Genomic DNA, 17545 nt, shown 5'->3' on the forward strand with positions numbered 1-17545 from the left:
TCCTTCTCAACGCTCTTGTGCAAAGAATTAACAGGGCAAAATGACCTTAAGTATTTGTCTGCATGTTTTATTCCATTATCAGAGTGATTATGAGTTCTGAAGAATGAAAACTAATAAGGCAATGGCTTAATGAACTATAATGAATTTCCACAATGAAAGTAAACACTTGATGGTCAGAAGATGGGAGAAGATAGAAGATAGATAGATAGAATTCTTTATTGGCCAAGTGTGATTGGACACACAAGGAATTTGTCTTTGGTGCATATGCTCTCAGTGTACATAAAAAGAAAAGATACATTCGTCAAGAATCATAAAGTGCAACATAGGGTACAAATAAGCAATTGAATCACACTAGGAAACAATCAATATAAATCGTAAAGATACAAGCAATAAAGTTACAGACATGCAGTCATAAGTGGGAGGAGATGGGTGATGGGAACGATGAGAAGATTAATAGTAGTGCAGACTTAGTGAATAGTTTGACAGTGTTGAGGGAATTGGTTTAGCAGAGTGATGGCGTTCGGGGAAAAAACTGTTCTTGTGTCTAGTTGTTCTGATGTGCAGTGATCTATAGCAGTGGTCCCCAACCCCCGGTCCGCGGACCGGTGCCGGGCCGTGGAGTACCTGGCACCGGGCCGTGCAGCGGCCGGGGGACATGAACGCTGCAGCGCAAAGGCTCCTGGGCCGTGCGCAAAAGCTCCTGGGCCGTGCGCAATGGGCCGTGCGCAAAAGCTCCTGGGCCGTGCCCCCACCCCTGCGCGCGCTCAGCGGGCCGCGGCGATAAAAAGGTTGGGGACCACTGATCTATAGCATCGTTTTGAGGGTAGGAGTTGAAACAGTTTATGTCCAGGATGCGAGGGGTCCGTAAATATTTTCACAGCCCTCTTTTTTGTATTGGTAACTAGCTATGTTAGCCAGTGTCATCAAAACATTGAATTATTATTAAGCTCCTTTTAATTGTCTGGATTTTTCAGTATATGCTGCCGTAAGACACTGAGAGTTGAGTAACACGGAAGTGTTAATATACACTCCTCATAAACCAATACTGGGGAAAGTGTGATTCACTAGAAGCAGACTATCAAATCTATCAATACAGCCATCCATCAAGCTGTTGACGGCTGCCCAGTGCTGGATTCCAGCAATATCTGCTAGACTACACATATCCCATTTCTGTTTTGTTTAGAGTAATATTTCTCAACCTTGGCAACTTCCAGATATGTGGACTTCAACTCCCAGAAGTCTCAGCATCCAATTTTGCTATCCTAGATGTCCCAGAGGTGGTTTTTCAGGAGGCAACTGGACTTTCTTGAGGTTTTTTTTTTTCTTTGAAGGCATTTCGCTTCTCATCCAAGAAGCTTCTTCAGCTTCTGACAGGATAGTGGGGAATGGAAGGATTTATATTCCTTGCAGACAGCTGGTCATTTGCATCCTTTTTAGAGAGTCGTTGAGGCCACTTGAAGGTTTATCTGTGTCCTCAGGGTCACCAGAGTGGTGCTCCTGTCAGAGCTGAAGCTTCTTGGATAAGAAGCGAAACATCTTCAAAAGGAAAAACAAGAGAGTCCAGTTGCCTCCTGAAAAAGAACCATGACCTGGATGACTGAGACTCTCTACAGACTTTTAGCTATACAATTTGGTATGGACATCTTTTGAATGGTGTGCAAGTAGGAATGGGTTTCCAGACTTAAAAACTGCAGACTACAGGAACCAGAAGAACCACTCAGGTGACCCTGAGGACACAAATAAACCTCCAAGTGGCCTCAACAACTCTCTAAAAAGGATGCAAATGACCAGCTGTCTGCAAGGAATATAAATCCTTCCATTCCCCACTATCCTGTCAGAAGCTGAAGAAGCTTCTTGGATGAGAAGCGAAATGTCTTCAAAAGAAAAAAAACAAGTCCAGTTGCCTCCTGAAAAAGCACCTTTGGGACAACCAGGACCTGAAGGACTGAGAAACTCTACAGACTATCTTACATGTTACCCCTTCTAGCTTTGCTTACCTCTCAAAGAGGTAACCACTGCCATAATGAAACGAATTAAGCCTACATACCTACAAGCTTTGAAAGGAAGAAGACTTGGAATTCAAATATAATCGCAGAAATATGAAATGCAGTAAGTTTTGTCTCCATGGAGCAACAACACCTCTCCAGTGGCTCTTGTGTTTTGTCAACTTATATTAATTCACCTTGTTTGGGCTGGAAAATTTTGGAGCCTCCGAACATCAGCGCGGAATTGATTTTTATTCCACTGTAATAAACAAACTTCATTCTCAGCCCAAACTGTCCAACAAATATAACAAATCCGGCAACTTTCCTTCTGTAAAATGAACTGTGTTGGTGAGACAGAGGTGTGGGCCAGGCAGAAAAGCCGTAAAAAGAAGATGATTTGAAAGAATCAGAAAGAGGTTCCTTCAGAGACAAAATTCCCAACTTCAACCCTTTATCTCCTAGGGGAGATACGATAGTATATCTATCAGGACTAGGGGTGACATGATAGCAGTGTTCCCATATCTCAGGGGCTGCCACAAAGAATAGTGTAATAGTGTAAACTACTAGGAGTCAAACTAGGGGGTTTCACAAGTGCTTTGAACTACAAATCCATGGCTATATCAACTGGGGCTTAAGGGAATTGTAACATCCGGCCTAGTACAGTGTTTCTTCAACCTTAGCAACATTAAGCCAGGCTGGAGAATTCTGGGAGTTGAAGTCCACACATCTAAAAGTTGCCAAGCTGCAGAAACAGTGCCCTAAAGAATCGACATGTTTAATGCCAGATTATTTTCTTAAGTTTTATAAGGCTAAAAAGAGTGCAGAGAAGAGCAACAAAGAGGATTAGGGGACTGGAGGCTAAAACATACGAAGAACAGTTGCTGGAACTGGGTATGTCTAGTTTAATGACAAGAAGGACTCGGGGAGACATGATATCGGTGTTCCAGTATCTCAGGGGCTGCCCCAAAGAAGAGGGAGTCAAGCTATTCTCCAAAGCACCTGAAGGCAGGACAAGAAGCAATGGGTGGAAACTAATCAAGAAGAGAAGCAACTTAGAACTAAGGAAAAATTTCCTGACAGTGAGAACAATTAATCAGTGGAACAACTTGCCTCCAGAAGTTGTGAATGCTACAACACTGGACGTTTTTAAGAAGAGGTTGGATAACCATTTCTCTGAAGTGGTGTAGGGTTTCCTGCCTAAGCAGGGGGTTGGACTAGAAGACCTCCAAGGTCCCTTCCAACTCTGTTATTCTATTTTATTCCTACACCAGAGCCAGCCCTGTCCTGTTCAGGGACTTCAAATGGCCACGTTTTTCCAATGTCATATGTAGTTCAGTAAATATGTGTTTTTGTATCCTAAAGCTCTACCTGCTGAGCAAGGAAAACAAATACCACCCCAAGAAACACTCAGAAAGAACAGCACCAGAATGCATCTAAACATAGAACATAATATAACACGGTTGCAAGGGACTTTGGATGTCTTCTAGTCCAATCCACCGACTCAAGGCTGGAGTCTTACACTACCCCAGTCAAATGGTGTCCAATCTCTTCTTAAAAACCTCCAGTGATGGAGCACCACCAACTTCAGCAAGCTATTCCACTGATCGTTCTCACACTGTCAGGAAATTTCTCCTTAGTTCTAAGTTGGATCTCTCTTTAATGCTCTTCTACCTGTTACTTCTTATCCTGCCCTTACAAGTGCTTTGGAGAATAGGTTGATCCTCTGTTCTCTGTGGTAGCCCCTCAGATACTGGAAAATTGCTATCATGTCATCCCCTAAACCGTTTTTTTGTTGTTGTTGCTATTAACGAATAGAATAGAATAGAATAGAATAGAATAGAATAGAATAGAATAGAATAGAATAGAATAGAATAGAATAGAATAGAATAGAAGTAGTGTCGAGTGTAGAATAGAATAGAATAGAATAGAATAGAATAGAATAGAATAGAATAGAAGTAGAGTGTCGAGTGTAGAATAGAATAGAATAGAATAGAATAGAATAGAATAGAATAGAATAGAATAGAATAGAATAGAATAGAATAGAAGTGTTGAGTGTAGAATAGGATAGGATAGGATAGGATAGGATAGGATAGGATAGGATAGGATAGAATAGAATAGAATAGAATAGAATAGAATAGAATAGAATCAGAATCAGAATCAGAATCAGAATCAGAATCAGAATCAGAATCAGAATCGAACAGAACAGAACAGAACAGAACAGAATTCTTTATTGGCCAAGTGTGATTGGACACACAAGGAATCTGTCTTAGGTGCATATGCTCTCAGTGTGCATAAGGAGGATAAAATACATTCATCAAGAATAAAAAGATACAACACTTAGTGATAATCAAGGTTACTAATAAGCTATCAAATCGCACTAGGAGACAAATAAAAACAATAGAATTGAAAGATACAAGCGACATGGTTATAGTCATAAGTGGGAAGAGATAGATAATAGTAAGGAAGAGAAGAAGAATAGTAATACAGTCTTAGTAAATTATTTGACAGTGTTGTGGGAATTAGTTGTTAAGCAGAGTGATGGCATTCAGGGGAAAAACTGTCCTTGTGTCTAGTTGTCCTGGTGTGCGGTTAGAAGTTGAAACTATTTATGTCCAGGATGTGAGGAGTCTGTAGATAAAATCTTACAAATGTTTCCAAACCAAGCTTTTTATGAAGAAAAATTGCAAAAATTGTTCTACGTCGATCATCCGTAGCATTCTACAGACTAATGTTTATGCAAACCCCACTTGTAGGATGTCTCATAGACCCACTCCTGAGCCTAAAAAGGCCTTTTTGGAAAAACAAACAGCTACCTCAATACTCAAAGAGAAGACAGACCCCTTACCTTCTACTTCCTCATCGTCGCAGACGTGCTTAAGGAAAGAAGCCCCTCTGTCCAGCACAGCTTCATCCTCCATCCTGCAATGGCAGAAGACAAAGAATGAGTAGTGTGGAGACTTCTCTTGGAGGCAGCTGCCTGAACCGTCCCAACTCCTCCGAAGATTAACTCGCAGCTGTTGCTCATGTTACGAGAGAGCAGAATCTCATTTCCTTCAGACATGCCACACCTTCGTTCTGACTTTTTATTTTTTTTCCAGTGATGCTCTCCCGGGCCACCAGCTCACCACTACGAGCTCAAGCTCTGAAACCTTCTGAGCAGGTTGCAAAACTGATGGGTGGGTGGGTGGGTGGGGGAGAGAGACAGAGAGAGAGAGAGAGAGAGAGAGAGCAGGGAGAAAGAATCAAAGCCGAATAGGGTTTCTCTTTCTTTCCTCCAATTAAAATAAAAAAAAGACAAGAGCAAGAAAGGAAGGCGCAGGGAAAGCCAGGAGTGATGTTTGCATCAAGGACTCCCTGCAGAGGAGAAGACTACAAGAAGATCTGCTAAAGACCATGAGTCAAAGACGAGATGTCTCGTGCAAGGCAGGGGTGAAATCCAGCAGGTTCTGACAGGTTCTGGAGAACCGGTAGCAGAAATTTTGAGAAGTTCAGAGAACCAGCAAATACCACCTCTGGCTGGCCTCAGAGTGGGGTGGGAATGGAGATTTCGCAATATCCTTCCCCTGGAGTGGGGAGGGAATGGGTATTTTGCAGTATCCTTCCCCTGGAGTGGGGTGGGAATGGAGATTTTGCAGTATCCTTCCCCTGGAGTGGGGAGGGAATGGGGATTTTGCAATATCCTTCCCCTGGAGTGGGGAGGGAATGGGGATTTTGCAGTATCCTTCCCCTGGAGTGGGGTAGGAATGGGGATTTTGCAATATCCTTCCCCTGGAGTGGGGAGGGAATGGGGATTTTGCAGTATCCTTCCCCTGGAGTGGGGTGGGAATGGGGATTTTGCAGTATCCTTCCCCTGGAGTGGGGTGGGAATGGAGATTTTGCAATATCCTTCCCCTGGAGTGGGAAGGGAATGGCGATTTTGCAGTATCCTTCCCCTGGAGTGGGGTGGGAATGGAGATTTTGCAGTATCCTTCCCCTGACACACCCACCAAGCTATACCACGCCCACCAGGCCACGCCCACAGACCCGGTAGTTTTAAAAAAAAAAGGATTTCACCACTGGTGCAAAGTCTGAATTAAGGTGCCTTAACCAGGCTCTTAACACCAGCAAAGCACACTTTTGTGGCAAAAGGACACCGTGTATCACATGTCGCCCTTAAACAAATCTGACATTTGAGGATTAGCCATACACCAACGTGCCAGAGCTGTAGCCTATATGAATATTTTATTATACAGTCCTTCTTGCCTCTTCTTTCTTCTCCCCTTTCCTCTTCTGTACCTCTCAAGTATACATGTCTCATTGCTTCTTTTCAATGCTCAATAATAAATAGGAAAGTAAGGCTGAGATGTAGGCAGTTCACTTAGTGGAAGTCTAAAGTTACAAAGTTCGGCACTGAAAGAAGTGACTTCTTTTCCACACTTACGATTGTTGCAGCCCCCCTGTGGTCACGTGATCAAAATTCGGACACTTGGCAACTGACTCATGTGTATCAGCCTCTTTTAAAGGCCCCATAATCCCCTGCGGGATGGAGTCTGCGCAACTGAATGGAGCTAGCAGAGTGTTTTACTGGCCGGATGCCTTTCCTGTCGTCAGTGCGGAGTTTTGTTCAGCAGATATATCGTCATTGTGCCCAGAGAGAGAGAAATATCTGCCTCTACCTTGGATCGAACTCACAGCCTCCTGATTGTGAGGGGAGAGCTCCACCTCTAGGCCACCGCACCACTCCTGACTCGTACGTATGATGGTTGAAATGTCCCCAAGTCATGGGATCATGTTTTGTGACCTTCTGACAAGAAAAGTCCACGGAGATCTTAGAATCAATGGTTTACCGTGTGATGAAGCTGGGAGAACTTGGCTGTTATCTGATTCTCAGTGGACAGTTTTATACAGGTTGTCCTCCACCCTTACCACCACAATTGACCTCAGCATTTCCGTTGTTGAGCGAGACCATTGTTGAGCGAGACCGTTTGCCTCATTTTATGATCTTTCTTGCCCCCGTTGTTAAGTGAATCACTGCTGTTGTTAGTGACACAGTTGATAAGTGAGTCTGCCCTCCCCCTTGATTTTGCTTGCCGAGGGACACTGCAACCGTCATAAGCATGAATCGGTTGGCCAGCGTCTGAATTTTGATCACGTGACGCTGCAAGAAGTCGTAAGTATGAAAAATGGTCGTAAGTCCCGTTTTTCAACGCCGTTATAACTTTGAACGGTCGCTCGATGAACTGCTGTAAATTGAGGATTACCTGTAATGCTTGTTCTTATCTTTGTGTCCTCTCCTTCTGATGGAAGGACCCTCTCCCCAAATCCCCAAATCCGGTCAAATTCATTCTAAAGCAGTGTTTCTCAACCTTGGAAGCTTGAAGATGGGTGGACTTCAACTCCCAGAACCGCCCAGCCAGCGCTGCTGGCTGGGGGATTCTGGGAGTTGAAGTCCACCCATCTTCAAGCTTCCAAGGTTGAGAAACACTGTTCTAAAGGCATCGAAATTCTGACCAGCTAAAATGTGGGTTCTGCAGAATATGAGAACAACCATTTGTACTTAATTAAGACTCCCACGATCACTGAGGAAAACTAATATTTTTCTTTGATTGGTGTGAAACAACCCCAACAGAGTTTAAAAGCAAATTGTTCCCCCCAAAAAATAAAAGCCTTACAAAAACAGAACAATTTCTCTAGCTAAATAGATGGGAGTGCTGCCATCTTTCGGCCAAAAAATTCATCGCAGCCTTGATTTTTTTCTTTTTCTTTTTCTTTTTCTTATTTAACTTTTATTTTCCCCCAAAATAAGATACCCCCTGATAATAAGCCCAATTGGGCTTTTGAGCACATGGCAATAAGGCCAAGCGCTTATTTCAAGGTTCAAAAAAATATAAGGCAGGGTCTTATTTTCGGGGAAACATGGTACTTATTTTTGGGGAAACACGGATACACGAATCAAGTGCACGGCTAACACAAATCACCATTGTGGTAAGTTTTACCGGAAAATTATTCATCATCGGTCATTTCCTTCTCCTCCCACCGATATGTGATAATGGAAGAAAAACAATCTCTTTCTCCCCCAAGATCATTCATAAAAAATGTCTTTAATGAAGAAGTATCAGCAGAATTAGATTTTAACACACAGTTACATATGCGAGTGTGTATCTGTGTGCAGCTTTTGAAACTGTAGTGATGTTGAAAGCTTTCTAATGGGAAAGCTCTCACTTTTTAAAAGTTTAAAGCATAAATCAGTTGGCTCTTACAAGGAAAGAGATTCGTCTCTTAGTACACCGACATATCCAGTGGGGAAATTCAATTTTTTTTATTACCGGTTCTGTGGGCGTGGCTTGGTGGGCATGGTGTGGCTTGGTGGGCGTGGCAGGGGAAGGATACTGCAAAATCTCCATTCCCACCCCACTCCAGGGGAAGGATACTGCAAAATCCCCATTCCCACGCCACTCTGGGCCAGCCAGAGGTGGTATTTGCCAGTTCTCCAAACTACTCAAAATTTCCACTACCGGTTCTCCAAAACCTGTCAGAATCTGCTGAATTTCACCCCTGATTCAGACATGTCTGGCTGGGGAAAATCCCTGCAAAATATTAACGGGCAATTATTAAGCTGTTATCTTAAAGAACACTATCAATGTTTTTGTAGTTATTACTTATAGCCAACCTCCCATGCAAAAAAAGTGATCATTAAAACAATGATAGGTCCTAAATTTTCAATCAACAATGGGTTCAATCTAAAAACGCTGACGAGTGATGATCCAAAGCACCACTGGCATTTAATAGACCTGTCTGTTTGGAATAGCAGGTGAATTTTAATCCATGAATTGAAATGAAAAGTGGAAACTAGAAGACTTCAAACCCATCTCCAAGGTTTAAAGGTACCCCATCCTGAGTGCACCTTCAAATACCTGCTCTTCGGATAATTTTGGGAAGTGCCCAACTTCACAAACATCATGCAGTTCATGGGAAATGAAGGTTGTCTGTCTGTCTGTCTGTCTTTCTATCTCTATCATCTATCTATCTATTATCCCTATCTGTATCATCACTTTATCTCTATATCTATCCATCCATCCATCTCTATCATCCCTATCTATCTATCTATCTATCTATCTATCTACTTTCTATCTCTATCATCTCTCTGTCATCTCTCTGTATCATCTCTCTATCATATCTATCTATCTATCTATCTATCTATCATCTTTCTATCTCTATCATCTATCTGTATCATCTCTCTATCATATCTATCTATCTATCCATCCACCCATTCATCCATCCCATCCCATCTTGTCCGTCCGTCCATCCGATTGGTCTGTTTGTCTGTCTGTCTGTCCGTCCATTTGTCCGTCTGTCCGTCCATCCATCCATCCATCCATCCATCCACCCTCCATCTATCTATCTATCTATCTATCTATCTATCTATCTATCTATCTATCTATCATTTATCTCTATCATCTATCCATCTATCTATCTCTATATCATCTATCTTTCTATCATCTATCTCTCTATCAAATCTATCTATCTATCTATCTATCTATCCAGCCATCCTTCCCCATTACAATGTTAAATGCTCTGGAAAACCATGTCCAGTTTTTATGCAATAGCCAATCTGTCACAAAAGCCAGTTTAATCTAGTGGTTAAAACAAAGAAACAGAGGATTGTGAGTTCTAGTCCCAATGTAGGCAAGAAAGGCAACTAGGTGACTTTGAGCCAATCACCAAGAGATGGAGAGTTCTAGTCCCACCTTAGTCATGAAAGTTGGCTGAGTGACTTTGGGCCAATCAGCAGAAGATGGTGAGTTCTGGTCCTGCCTTAGGCATGAAAGACATTTTGGTGACTTTGGGCTAATCACCAGGAGACGGTGAATTCTAGTCCTGCCTTAGACATGTGCGAAGTCGCCCTCTCTCTCAGCCCACCCCACCTTAAAGTGTTGTTGCTGTGGAGGAAGGATTATTAGGCATTTTCATCATCGTGAATTATTTATAAACAACAATAAAGGTGCGATTAAAATTAAATCAATAAATAATAAAATCTCTATTGACAATTTTGTCAATGAATTAATAGCTCATCCTGGGATCTGACCAAATTCTCTGTTCAACGTGTCCATTTTTATCAATGAAGTCTCTTTTTCTCAAATTCTGAATAAGGACATAAATATATTCCAGTTCAAACACTTTATTATAGGAATGGCAATCCATGATCAATAGAATGACGCCATTATGAAAAAGATAAAATGTAAAGTATATTTATGCAGAGACGGGGACCTAAAATCAAGAAACATCTAGTTCAGGATTTTACAAATGACCAATATCAACCCCCAACCTCAATGGGACTAATCATTGTTTTTGTTGATATTACTACTGCCAATACTATTTATTAAATTATTTTCATATAATAAAATTTGGGGGGGCAATGGACACTCTGAAACCTCATGAAGGAGTCAGTAAGCCGAGGAGTTTTGGGGACCACTTATTTAAAGTAAAGATAAAGGTTCCCCTCGCACATATGTGCTAGTCAGAGGTCTTCAAACTTGGCAGCTTTAAGACTTGTGGACTTCAAGTCCCAGAATTCTCCAGCCAGTTATGCTGGCTGGAGAATTCTGGGAGTTGAAGTCCACAAGTCTTAAAGCTGCCAAGTTTGAGGACTTCTGTGCTAGTCGTTCCCGACTCTAGGGGGCGGTGCTCATCTCCGTTTCAAAGCCGAAGAGCCAGCACTGTCCGAAGATGTCTCCATGATCATGTGGCCGGCATGACTCAATGCCAAAGGTGCACAGAACGCTGTTACCTTCCCACCAAAGGTGGTCCCTATTTTTCTACGTGCTTTCGAACTGCTAGGTTGGCAGAAGCTGGGACAAGTAACGGGAGCTCACCCCATTACGTGGCACTAGGGATTCGAACCGCTGAACTGCCGACCTTTCGATCGACAAGCTCAGCGTCTTAGCCACTGGGCCACTGCGTCCCTCATACCTCTTATTTAGCTGGTTCCTTTACTGTTAATTGAATCCAGTGGGAATCATCCAGTTATTTCCTTAGTTTGCATTTTCATTTTATTTCACTTTAGTTAAAGCAATGCCACTTTGTTTTCACGAATTATCTACTTCTACTTTACTTTATTTATGGGTCATAGCCCCAGACTGCATAAAAAAAAGATACAATATAAAATACAGTCTAGCACACGTAATAAAAACTCCTCTTATCATGCTCATTTTATTTTGTTGTCAACAGTTCTACAAGCTGCAAATAAAAATCTTGGAAAAGCACAAGCTTTTTTTTTTTTTAATTGAAAAAGTTTTACAATTACATTTTCTCCCCAGTTTCCCGCCCCCAACCCTCCCTGACCTCCCTAACCCTCCCTAGCCCCCCCCCAGCCCCCCCTCCCCCCCGGACTTCCACAAAATATAATCCAAATCAAAATCCCCTTTTTATAAAACTTGAACCCCTCCACCCCCTGTATATTTTTCACATCTTCACAAAATTCAAATATTCTATCTCTATATAATACTCTATATTTATTTATTTATTTATTTATTTGTTTAAATTTCTATACCGCCCTTCTCCAATGTAGGACTCAGGGCGGTGAACAGCCAAAGTAAAAACAAGACATACATACAAAACATACAAAATCTAAAATCTGTTTAAAATAATTAAATAATTTTGGCCGTAATTAAAACATTCCAATTTAAAATCCGTTTAAAATTTGACTCAAGCCAGCCCAGCTAGTTGAAATAAATGGGTTTTTAGGGCCCGACGAAAAATCCGGAGGTCTGTTATTGTACGTAGCTCTGGGGGGAGGTTGTTCCAGAGGGCGGGCGCCGCCACAGAGAAGGCTCTCCCCCTGGGGGTCGCCAGCCGACATTGTCTGGCGGACGGCACCCTGAGGAGGCCCACTCTGTGGGAGCGTACTGGCCGGTGGGAGGCTATTGGTGGCAGAAGGCGGTCTCGTAAGTACCCCGGCCCTAAGCCATGGAGCGCTTTAAAGGTGGTCACCAACACCTTGAAGCGCACCCGGAAGACCACCGGGAGCCAGTGCAGCTCGCGCAGGAGAGGTGTCACGTGGGAGCGCCTCGTCGCCCCCAAAATCCCCCGCGCGGCCGCGTTCTGGACCAGCTGGAGCCTCCGGGTGCACCCCAGGGGGAGCCCCATGTAGAGAGCGTTGCAGTAGTCCAGGCGGGAAGTGACGAGTGCCTGAGTGACTGTGCGTAGGGAGTCCCGATCTAGAAAGGGGCGCAACTGGCGTATCAGGCGGACCTGATAAAAAGCCCCCCTGGCCACGGCCGCCAAATGATCTTCTAACGACAGCCGTGCGTCCAGGAGGACGCCCAAGTTACGAGCCCTCTCCGTGGGGGCGAGTGATTCGCCCCCAATAGCCAGCGATGGCGTCAGCTGGCTATATCGGGACGCCGGAAGCCACAGCCACTCGGTCTTGGAGGGGTTGAGTTGGAGCCTGTTTCTCCCCATCCAGGCCCGCACAGCCTCCAGGCACTGGGACATCACTTTAAGGGCATCATTGGGGTGGCCTGGGGTGGAGATGTACAGCTGGGTGTCATCAGCGTACTGATGGAACTCCACCCCGAAGCCACGGATGATCTCACCCAGCGGCTTTACATAAATGTTGAACAGAAGGGGCGAGAGGACCGACCCTTGTGGCACCCCACAAGCAAGGTGCCTCGGGGTCGACCGCTGCCCCCCTGTCAACACAGATTGCGACCGGTCAGAGAGGTAGGAGGAGAACCACCTCAAAACGGTGCCTCCCACCCCCAACCCCGCCAACCGGTGCAACATGATACCATGGTCGATGGTATCAAAAGCCGCTGAGAGGTCTAACAGGACCAGGATAGAGGAGCAACCCCTATCCCGGGCCCTCCAGAGATCATCCACCAATGCGACCAATGCCGTTTCCGTGCTGTGCCCAGGCCGGAAGCCGGACTGGAGCGGGTCTAGATAGACAGCTTCATCCAGGTACCGGGGAAGCTGTTGCGCCACCACACTCTCAACAACCTTCGCAATGAAGCGAAGGTTGGAGACTGGACGATAGTTAGCCAAAACAGCCGGATCCAGAGAAGGCTTCTTGAGGAGGGGCCTCACCACCGCTTCTTTCAAAGCGGCCGGCAGGACTCCCTCACTCAAAGAAGCGTTAACAATCTTCTGGAGCCAGCCTCGTGTCACCTATAATACTTTATAATACTCTATATAATACTTTCAGTTAAAAGCTATCTGATATTTCCTAGTTTGATATTTATTCTGTACATAATCTATCCACTTTTTCCACTCCCATACATAAGTCTCTAAGCACAAGCTATCTTGAGATCTTTTGTCTGCTAAAATAAGTTGTAGGTAGAACTGTTCTATTCAGCCTGGAAATGGACTAAGAGGTGTTAATAACCCATTAAGAATCTCTTAGTAAAACTTACAATAGAACTAAAAGATGTTAATAGCTCATTACAAATGTCAGTAAAATTACAATAGAACACAATTTTTTTTCAAATTTACTACTTCCCTTTTTTACAATGTCTTTCGGCACTGGCGGTCTTGCAAGAGCTGCAATAGTTATGCCGCTTGTGTTTCAGATATTAAACCTCAGTATTTATTTATTATTGTTTGTAAAAACTAATCCAAAGATAACGTTGGTTGCAAATCAAAACTTATTGTGAGCCAACTGAACTCTGAGTGACCTCTTGCTATCTACTTTGATCAAAACATGTAAGGCATTCCACTTTTGAAAATAATAATAATAATAATAATAGATGTACCAGTACATGAAAACAGCAAAATACAAGAGAGAGAACTGGAGAAGATAACAAAATACAAAGACCTGCAAATAGAAATAGAACTTTGTGACCAAAAAAAAGCAAAGGTAGCACCAACTACCATGGACTTCACTTGAACACCACTGGCGTTGACCAATTCACCATCAGTCAATTGCAAAAGGCAGCTTTGCTCAGAACAGCTTACATCCTGTAACAATACCTTTAACGCCATCAAACATCTACATCTGTCTATCCCAAGTCCTTGAGAAGGGACTTGAAAGGTGGACCAAAATGCCAAATCCCAGTCTGCACATCTGGCTGACTATGTAACAAACCGTAATATAGTAATTCGCATTAGCTTGTAAGTGTAACATCTATCTTCTACAAGCAGGGGTTTCCAAACTTGGCCACTTTTTAAGAGTTGTGGACTTCAACTCCCAGAATTCCCCCAAACAGCATGGCTGGCTAGGGAATTCTGGGATTGAGGTCCACAAGTCTTAAAGTCACCAAGTTTGGAAATCCCTGTTCTACAGTGACAGGTAACAGCCGATGAATGGTCCAAGAAACAAGAACAAAATGATGCTATGTCACCAACCACAGTTCAGAAATTGTGGGGCTGGGCAATTAAAAAAATAACTAACAACAACCTTTCAAAGGTAGGGTAGGGTAGGGTAGGGTAGGGTAGGGTAGGGTATGATAGGATAGGATAGGATAGGATAGGATAGGATAGGATATAATAATATAATATTATATAATTAATAATATAATATAATATAATATAATATAATATAATATAATATAATATAATATAATATAATATAATATAATATAATATAATATAATATAATATAATATAATATAATATAATATAATATAATATAATCAAGAGCCTTGATAGTACAGTGGTTTAGTGCACCCTGTCATTAACACAGCTGCCTGCAATTTCTGCAGGTTCGAATCTCTCCAAGGCTCAAGGTTGACTCAGCCTTCCATCCTTTCTAAGGTAGGTGAAATGAGGACCCAGTTTGTGGGGCAATAAGCTGACTTTGTATAAAATATACAAAAGAATGAAGGCTATTGCTTAACGCATTGTAAGCCGCCCTGAGTCTCCGGAGAAGGGCGGCATATAAATCAAATTAAAAATAATAATAATAATAATAATATTATAATATAATATAATATAATATAATATAATATAATATAATATAATATAATATAATATAATATAATATAATATAATATAATATAATATAATATAATATAATATAATATAATATAATATAATATAATATAATATAATATAATATAATATAATATAATATAATATAATATAATAATATAATATAATATAATATCAGAGTTGGAAGGGACCTTGGAGGTCTTCTAGTCCAACCTCCTGCTTAGGCAGGAAACCCTACACCACCTCAGACAGATGGTCTTTTACAAACGTTTTACAATCTTTTATTTTATCCTATTTATTTTATTTGTAAAGTCTTTTACAAATGTAAAGAGATTGCCGCGTTTGACAGTCCTAATTTTAGAGGCAGCAGAACAGATTGTACAGTATAAAATGCTGTGTACTGTATCTGGCAAGGTAATACAATCACACTATTCATGAAACTGTAGCAGGATACTCAGACTGCCAAACAGCAGAATTCAACACACTTGGCCCAACGCTAAGACCGGCCCAGGGAAAAAAAAAAAAATTATAAAAATGCAGAAACAAGATTTGAAACAGATTCCGTTCAGCACTAAACCCAGCCACATGAAATATTCAGAAGCCAAATCTCACCTTCAAAAATTATTTCATTATCGTTTTGCTTCAGGAAGACTTCTGTCGCTCGCCAAAAATCCGTGCCAATTTCTTACCGGTTTAGTGAATGCAAAGTATTCTGATATGAACAAGGTTTGCTCTCTCTCTCAGGATCTTCTCAAAACATGCTGTTTCTAGCCTAAAGCTTGCAAAAGTTGCACTTTCTGAGAACAAATGACTTATGCTCCTTACTCCAGCTATGTAATTTCCTCTCTTAAGACCATTACTTCCGTCTTTGCTCTCACTTTTTAAAAAATCACACGGAGGCCCCGCGTGTGCGTATGTGTGTCCCTGAGCAATAGCCTGGAACACACAAAAGTTTTATTGCTGTTCTGTGTCACAATCCAAGTTCAGAGCTTTGCCACAGACGTAAGAATTTATGGACCGGCGTTGCAGCTCATTGCTACCAAAAACAAAAAAACAAAAAAAACCCTTATTATTGCTATAATTGCTAAAGTTGCTTTCAGAACCTGCAGGGGGGAAGAAACTTAAACAAATCTCCACCCAAAACTTCCTGAAAAGAATGTCAACCAGCTAAAAAATCCTATAAGGGTTAGAGTTAAACATAACCAATGAAAGGGCTCCATTGAAATGCTATTCCTTCAGGAACCAGTGAGAGAAGGAAGGGAAGGGGTGAAAAAAAACGAGCAGCTCCATTAATAGCTGCAAGCCTTTACGTCAAGACATGGAGAAAATGTTAGCCTTCACTCTGACGGGCCCCTCCCTGTTGTGAAATAGGATCTCCCTTCCAGCCGTACATATACCAGGGGCTGCAAAACGGTGTAAAAGGGCAAGATAGCATGCACAGGTCACTGGACCACAAGGTAGAAGAGGTCAAATTTGTAGGAAGTGTGTGTGGGGGGGAGAGAATGGGGGCCGTCGGTCCTTGCAGAAAACGTTTCGAGGGACTGACCAGGTGTAGGAAGTTAGCACCCACCCTTTTCCTAGAAGAATGAAATATTTTGGGAAATATTAAAAAGGCAGACTGTTATGTTTTCCTGGATGAGAAATGGAGAAGCATGTTTTAAAGACAAAGCAGCTCCCACCTTCCTGCCCCCACAACCTTTGTTAATGGACCAGAGGCAGAAACCCAATCCTTTGTCAAAGGACCATCATCTGTGTGGAGTTGGGATCGTGGAAACACCCAGGAGCATGGAAGAGTTCAGAGGCAGATGCATGAATAAATGTCTTAAATGTATTTATTCATATAATAAAGCATATTAATTATGTACAAAGGCTGTCTCAGTATTCATTATAGGATAGGGGGCACACAGTGTGTGTGACTACCCTGATCAGAGATCAAGTCTCATGAGGAACAAACGCGAAAAAAGAGAGATGGAGAGAGCAAGGTGGAAAAGGTTGGAGGGGGTTTTATACTCGGGGTAAGCCCCTCCTTTCCACATAGCGGTGGAGACACTCTCTGCCTCCACTGGTGTCTATATGACACATGTGCCAATGGCTTGCAAATACTTGACAATCTGCAACACAATGGGACCCATCTAGCAACAGAAACTCCCCACATGGCACCTGGGAAGATTACATCAGCCAGCAAGGCTAGCTAAGACCCCCACCCCCTGGGAGTCTGACAACCAATCAGGATACTCTTTCTGGGCCCCAGGAAATTCGAAGCCAGAGAGAGCATAAAACCCAAAAACTCCGCTGTATCTGTCCTTTTCTGTTCAGGAACTCAAGCCATGTGATCCTGTCCACCATTAAACCATCTTTCCAAGCAGCCTCCATATTTCCAGTGTCTTTTTCCCCACTTGAACCCAGAAGGATATTTCTTCCAACACAGGGTTGACTTCTCTATGGAGGGATAATAACTTGGGGTAAGGCCATGGTAACATGGATAATAACTTGGTAAGGCTTGGAATAGAGCATTCAATTTTGGTTACATATCAAAAAAAAGATGTTGAGTCTCTAGAAAGAGTCCAGAGAAGAGCAATTAAGATGATTAAGAGACTGGAGGCAAAAACGTATGAAGAATGGTTGCGGGAATTAGGTATGTGTAGTTTAAT

General features: G+C 42.4%; 1 protein-coding gene across 7 annotated transcripts in view; it reads right to left on the minus strand.

Moving 5' to 3' along the window:
* SLC4A4 (solute carrier family 4 member 4) overlaps window positions 1-17545 on the minus strand; it is a 191152-nt gene that overhangs the window by 134013 nt on the left and 39594 nt on the right. For 3 of the 7 annotated variants that reach the window (XM_087875228.1, XM_087875229.1, XM_034431264.3), the window contains exons 1-2: window positions 15507-16204; window positions 4831-4904 (exon numbers count right to left, since the gene is read on the minus strand). In XM_087875228.1, the coding sequence (XP_087731354.1) occupies window positions 4831-4903 (73 nt within the window). In that variant the 5' untranslated portion in view covers window position 4904; window positions 15507-16204. Of the gene's footprint in view, window positions 1-4830; window positions 4905-5053; window positions 5121-15506; window positions 16205-17545 lie in introns of those variants that run through there. The other 4 variants (XM_034431263.3, XM_060687039.2, XM_034431265.3 and 1 more) reach the window with 2 other exon arrangements.

Source organism: Pantherophis guttatus, chromosome 8 (genome assembly GCF_059756535.1).
Source record: "Pantherophis guttatus breed Tessera chromosome 8, ASM5975653v1, whole genome shotgun sequence".
NCBI classification, from domain to species: Eukaryota; Metazoa; Chordata; class Lepidosauria; order Squamata; family Colubridae; genus Pantherophis; species Pantherophis guttatus.